Here is a 6,621-nt window from a genome sequence, read left to right as displayed (position 1 = left end):
GGGGGGATACTTTGGAATGGATTGCCCGGCGCATGATTTTGACAGCTGTACTTCGGCTGGCCTGGTGTTTACTTGACTTTGTCTATTTTAGGGTGGTGGCGGGGGCATCTTCAAAGCCTTCGTGTACACAATCTTTTGATAATACAGGATATTTGACCGCCAGGTTATCAGGTACTCGCGATCAGTAACGACCACGGAATATTGCTGGAGGCATGAAGAGGGGACCACAAGCCACAAGCCACAATCCACACCCAATAACATGTCACCAACTTCCTCTTTAACCATGCATGGTGCCCTGAAGCTAGTTGGGAGCCACAAAATATATCTGGCAGAACAGCTGCTGTTTTGACTTGATTCCAAATTACTTGGTTATGCTTTCATGACGACAAGGTGCTGTTGCTGGTCTAGTATATGATCTGAAGCAATCCTGTGCCGTAGACCAAAGGTGTACTCGTGGGACTCATGATAACAATTAGTTTGATGTGTAATTGGCACTCGAGGAAACAAATGCGCGCTCTTTCGTAGCAGTCAGCCACTGGGCAAGCAAGTTCCTCCAAATTACCTGCGTCAAGAATGCAAGGTGCCGTAGCCTCCTCATAGACCATACCGCCTCCTTTAGGTACAAACCAAAATAAACGGAAGTAGGATAAGATAGATAGAGAAAATTTTCCGGACGCCTCCTAATGCTCAATCGGGGCCCCCCATCTTCTACTCCCATAAGTCCCAACTTCCATTCACCATCTCACATTACGAGCCACGTCAACAGCACCTCATGTGCCGTACGAGGACGCGTCCAATTTGTCGTCGCCATCAATGACTCTGCCAAAGATATCTGTTTTAGTATTGTGAACCACAAGCATATAACGATGACGAGACAACGGTGCGATAACTTACGAGAATTGTTTGACCAGGTAGCCCTCTCCGCCATGCTCCATGTCAATGTTGTACACATAAAAGCCACCGTCACTAGTGACCACCATTACTTGAGGACTGCTGCTGCTCATGGCCACGACACTTCGAAGCGGGCCAGTCAGCGGCTGCGACCCGCCCCCGTTGTTGTTCCCACGGGCTTGGCCCGTCGGCGCGTTAGAAGACTTTGGAATCTTGATGTACGCAAAGTCTCTGAGGGGTTCCCACATCTCTGTCACCGTCTGCGGCAAGTATGAGCCAACGACGCCGGCCACGCTGCGACCCATAATCTGCGACGAGCGCCGGAGCATGCTACTAAAGGAGCCACTTTGCCGCCTGTTGATATGTTGCTGGTGATGAGAAGAGCTGCCGTTACCTAGCCCAGCGGGTTCCGCCAGGTCGCTTCGTGGAGAACCAGCCGCACTCCCCACAGGCGACTCATTGTTACTGTCATAGCTGCGTGACCTCGACCAGCGATCCTGGCGAGGTGAAGCAGGTGTCTCTGCTGAGGCGGCAGCGGAATTGTTGTCTGGAGGAGGGGCTCCGAGACGAAAGATGTGAACTGTGTCGGAAGTTGAGGAAACGCAGAGAAGGGTAGAGCTGAGGTTGAAAGACATGCTGTAAATAGTGGAGGGATAGGTTCCCCGGCGGAACTGGTAGAGTTTCTGACCTCCAGGGACCGAGAAGACGCGGATAATGGTACCAGTCTCGCTTGCTGTAGCCAAGAGCGTTCCTTCACTATTGAGGCAGATGCAGCACAGTGGTGAACGATGAGCCTCGATGACATTCACAGCCTTCAATGTGAGTGTGTCGAACACCAAAACCTCTCCCGATGTCGGTGCAACGTACGTTGAGAGGGGAGGCGCATGGGCTGGTCTTTTGTCTCCTGAGTCCTCCCGAGGTTTCGGTAAAGGATACGCAATGTAGCAGTTCTCTGAAGAAGGTGATAGAGCGCAAATTGCGCCTGGGTTGGGAGACGTGGGAATCGTGAAGAGAAGGCTCATATTAGAAATGTCATATAAGTAGATTTCGGATTCGAGAACGACGGCGAGACGTTTCCGGTTGAGACGCACGGCGAGCACGGCTGATGGAAAGGTAAGTTCGCAGATGACTGAGGATCTCTATTTATCGTCAGAGGAGTATCATAACTCGGCATGAATAATTGCCAGCAAGTGGTTAGCACTCACCTTTGTGTTTTGTATTATCAAGTGTCGAGGGGAAAGGATCAGGGCGACAAGAGATGTCGAGAATAGCATCTCAATAATAGCAATGTTGCCATCATCGCTGCTGAAGATTTTGGAGAACGGGTCGGTGTGGTAGATTCGGAAACCCTTGGAAGTACCTAGCAAAATGGAACGCAAAACAATTAGTAACTTTGATCTGGAAAATCCGTATGGAACCACAAAAGCAGACAGCAAGGGAACTCACCGACGGCCAGACAGCTATGGTCCTGATTGAAGGTAATAAAGTTGAGGGCGGTATTCGCCATGGTGCGCTGCTCGGATCACGGCGGAGATGTGGACGACGATTCTGGAACAGCAGGTTCTGTGACGCCCGGGCAGCGCCGGCGATCGATGAAGACCAGGCAACCCAAGTGTAACTGTTCACACTATTGGGCAGGTTTTGCGGATTTAGGTATTCGGGATACTATGTACGTCGCGATAGATGCTCGTCGAATCCCCACACTGGTAGGGGGTCGGGATCAGTGGCGCAAGCAGGAAAAGATTCAGTGGCCGCGGTCCGAGGTCGAGATAGTCGACGGTATGCCAAGAAGAAATCGAGGATAGACGGCGTGAACAGAGGACGATGTATGTTTCCGCATGTACTCGAGAGGCAGAGGATTATTTGTTGGATCGAAGTAGGAAGCAGCGGCTCGGCGACGGCTGGCGGCTTTCAGCTGCCAAAAAGTCCGCAAGGATGATGGTCGCCTCAAGATGAGGCGGTGTTCGGTTCGACGGCGACGAATATGACGAGAAATCAAGTGCTGCAGTTGGAAGATCGGAGGAGGGTGGCGCAAGATGGCGGCAGCGCAGCGGCAGAAGGAGGTTGAGGTGAGGAAGATGCCGTTGCGGTCAAGCAAGGTCAGAGAGGTCGGGCAAGGAAGGTCGATGTTGGCGTACGGTAGCTTGTGGAAGCAGATCCAGGCGGGACGGCTCACAACGCAACGTGAATGGAGGAGGCACCCCGATGTCAATCCGGTGGGGGGGGGGGGGGGGGGGGGAAGCTATGTAATCCCATGGTCCTAGCGCCTTAGTAGCCCAGAGCTCATCGCGGACGGATACAGACCTGAAGTGACAGGGCACCATACTAGGTAGGTAGGTAAGTACCCAGGGTGCTAGGTAGGTAGGTTGTAGGTATCCGTATGTACCGTGTATGCTTACCTACCTACCTGACATGGAATGTACGACAATGTGTTTGAGTATTTTACTTCACTTTGGCGCAGCAAGTATGGAAATCTGCTTTCACGCAGGCATTCGTAAATCAAAGTACTTTGGTTGCAATACCTAGGTATCTTGAATCTCATTGCCTTGGGTGTTCACAACGAGGCAGGGCCGCGTGCAGCTGAAATGGCTGGGTGTGTTCGTGGCACATGGCGCGTGTGGCTCACGCTCTGGGCAGCTGGCGGAAACTCGCGACAGGTGACCGATTGGGCTAACCTGCCCTGTGGAACCTGGAACTCGATGCACCTCCGTACCTTAAGGTAGGTACCTTACTTCAAGGTAGGTAGGTGCGTACCGTTTGGGGGAACAACCCTGATAAGATAAGGCAACTTGCCTTAGGTACCTTACCTAGGTACCTTAGGTACCTTAGGTGCCTAAAAGACTTCCATGCTCCAATCTTCGACAGGTTTCACGAGGACAAACTACGAGGTGAAGTGGGCACAGACAGGAAACAATTAGGTGAAATCACCAAGTCTACGTGGAATATGTTGCATCCTCTTGACTGTGACATGGATGTCTTACTCAGAACAGCTCTGCCCTAGCCCGTCTTCCGCGTTTACTGACGATGTTGTAGAGCTTTAGTTACATAAGGTATCCGTAGAATGTGATTCAACCGCCTTTATCCCGCAATGGGGTTTCAGAAGCTCGGAGCCCCGTTGTTTGGCGCCTTTCACTGAGGGAACTTTTTCCAAATTTCAGTCTGAGTAAAAAAAACCCAAAAAACTTAGCGGCGCCAAAACCAGGACTCTTGCGGATATCGTAACTCATTACACGAAGCGTATTGAACCGGGCGCAAGCTTCGTTGTGATCCGTTCAAAATGGCTCCCTCTACTCAGGACGTTCGAAAGTCTCGGGCTTCGGATGATCTGATCATGGCCGTGAGTTGGTTTCCAATGTCCATTAATGTGTCTGATTTCTGATTTAATGTCACTCACACCCTTTACTTCATAGACAAACAACAGTTCTATCGTCTCAAAACGCAGTGTCGTAAGCCTTATTGCCGCATACTTGGTTGAAACGGAATCCTGAAACTCATTCAAGGAACATCTTTACTATCCCGACGAGCCTCACTACTTTCGGTTCTTCGTGAAAAAGTTCCGGAGAAGGGCGCCTCTCGTAAATAGAGGCTATCATCTTAGACTCAAAGTTATCGACACCCTAGTTCGTCGATTTCTCCAGAAACAATCAAATCGAAAGAAGGTCGTCGTAAATCTTGGCTGTGGAAGGTAAGTCTCAATCTGTTGTCTTACATGTTTATGAGGCCTTTACATGATTAACGCTTCACGATAGCGACGTTCTGCCGTGGCAGTGTCAAGTGCGCTATCCCGAATCATGTCAAGATGTTACTTTCCTCGATGTCGACTACCCAGATCTTATTCAGAAGAAGCGGCAGATAGTGCTCGAGACCCCCGAGCTGCAAGATCTGATGGGGACTTGGGAGGTAAATGACGGTTCCCCAATCGTCCTCAGAAGCAAGAAGTACTGTCAAGTGGGATGCAATCTCCAGCAGCTCTCGGTTCTGCAGAGTTGTCTCGACACGCTCTTCGACGTGCCAAACACCGAATTCCTGTTCGTGGCCGAAGTGTCCATTACTTACATGGACACGAAAGGTGCAAATGGAGTCATTGAGTGGGCAGCCACTGTTGGAAATGGTACGTTTCTTACCCTAGACTGCACGATACACTCTAACCAGATACCTAGCGGAATTTTGTTTACTGGAGCAGATACTGCCAGATGGACCTGATCATCCTTTTTCTCACACGATGCTTGGGCACTTCAACAAGATGAACGCTCCACTCAAGTCGGTCCATCGCTATCCCACTGTGGCCAGCCAGGAGAAGCGATTCAAGTCTCTTGGCTGGCCATCAGCCGAGAGTTGGACACTCTGGGAGGCTTGGTCTGATAATTTGTTCATGACTGCTGCAGAGAGGCGAGCCCTCGACTCGGTTGAGCCCTTTGATGAGTTGGAGGAGTTTGCTCTCTTCGCCAGCCATTACTTCGTCATCCTTGCTACAACTCCGAAGTCTGAAGTCCAGGGCCACGTGTCCAAGGTCCATGAAGAAGCCGACATTTCATCCTTCCAATGTCCGATGACCATGCGCGCCTACGACTCTGCTCAGGGGCACCGCCGGCTCGGCGCCGCGATGCTCGTCAGAGAGCCCAACGGCGGTGAATTCATATCTCACAATTTCGGTCAGGGGCCTGTTGGGCGAATGAATTCCGAGGATCTGTACCAAATTTCTAGCCAGCCAGTGGCTCCTCTCCCATCAGTCAATACGCCCTCTGCCAGAGTATGCCATAGCCTTACGGACTTGGGCAGCGCTGGTGTTCTTCTCGCGGGTGGTCGCGCGTCCCCCTCAACGGCGTTCGGAGACTGCTGGCTATTCAACAAGCAACTTTCTGCCTGGGAACGAACAAAGGATCTGCCTGTTCCCCTTTTCAGGCATTCTGTTACTCGACTGGGTTCTTCGACTCTTGCCCTCCTCGCCGGCGGTAGGAAAAACCACTTTGAAACGTCAGCCGAATACTTCCTGTTTGACCCTGCAGAGGGTTGGAAAAAATGCCATGTACAGTCTACGCCACCTGCACTGTACAGTGCTACACTTGTCTGTGTAGGCGAAGTAGGATCTCGAGCTTTCACGGGCATCCTGTCCGGGGGCAGCCTTGAGGATAGCGTCATCAACCAGAAACTTTACACTTGGAGATTGGACATTTCTGAACCTGAGGTATGTGCCGATGCGACTCCTTGAATCATTTCTTTTCATTTGCTAATGCCCATTTGTAGCCCGTACTATCGTTCCAGCAACGAATTCCCAAAGACAGAGGACTGCCCGGCGCTCTTGCCAGGCTTGGCTCTTCCGCTATACAGTCTCTTGGTTACACTCTATTGCTTGGCGGAGTGATTGAGGGGGTTCAGCTTCCATCGGTATACGACATCATCGTTCTCAAAACAACGGAAACAGACGTAAGGGTGGTGGCCAGGCTCGATGGCACAGACAGCTCCGGCGTGATGCGCCCCTTTCTGATGGGGTCTTCCGTCGTGCACTATGGAGATGGAAAGTTCGCCATCCTCGGAGGTGGCGCAACGTGCTACGCCATGGGAACATTCTGGACTCCTGGGAGCTACAGTTTCCGTTTCGATCCAAAGCTTTTAACCCAGCATAGCTCAGGGCAAACAGCTTCACGACCCGAGCCGATCCAATATCAGGAGACGATTGAGTTCTCGGAGGGCGAGAAGAGGCCCGTTGAATAGAATGAGGTCGTATCACCC

The 6,621-nt window shown here is 51.4% G+C and overlaps 2 protein-coding genes across 2 annotated transcripts; one reads left to right on the top strand and one right to left on the bottom strand.

The window, feature by feature from the left end:
• Positions 1-770: 770 nt before the first annotated feature.
• On the bottom strand, positions 771-2,398 carry CABS01_16266 (autophagy-like protein 18; the record flags this gene model as incomplete). Its single annotated transcript, XM_060549597.1, has 4 exons — positions 771-819; positions 895-2,030; positions 2,097-2,251; positions 2,338-2,398. 4 exons carry the CDS (start codon positions 2,396-2,398, stop codon positions 771-773), a joined length of 1,401 nt encoding a protein of 466 aa, XP_060390040.1.
• A 1,770-nt stretch (positions 2,399-4,168) lies between these two features.
• On the top strand, positions 4,169-6,603 carry CABS01_16265 (leucine carboxyl methyltransferase; the record flags this gene model as incomplete). The annotated part of the gene is made up of 7 exons (XM_060549596.1): positions 4,169-4,228; positions 4,302-4,337; positions 4,392-4,576; positions 4,641-5,002; positions 5,052-5,900; positions 5,967-6,076; positions 6,136-6,603. The coding sequence occupies 7 exons, from the start codon at positions 4,169-4,171 to the stop codon at positions 6,601-6,603; spliced, it is 2,070 nt and encodes a 689-aa protein (XP_060390039.1).
• Between the last annotated feature and the right edge of the window lie 18 nt (positions 6,604-6,621).

Source organism: Colletotrichum abscissum, assembly GCF_030869225.1.
Source record: "Colletotrichum abscissum strain IMI 504890 chromosome Unknown Scaffold_88.1, whole genome shotgun sequence".
Classification (NCBI taxonomy): Eukaryota; Fungi; Ascomycota; class Sordariomycetes; order Glomerellales; family Glomerellaceae; genus Colletotrichum; species Colletotrichum abscissum.
The sequence above is the reverse complement of the archived record's forward strand: the minus strand, read 5'-3'. Positions and strand labels throughout refer to the sequence as shown.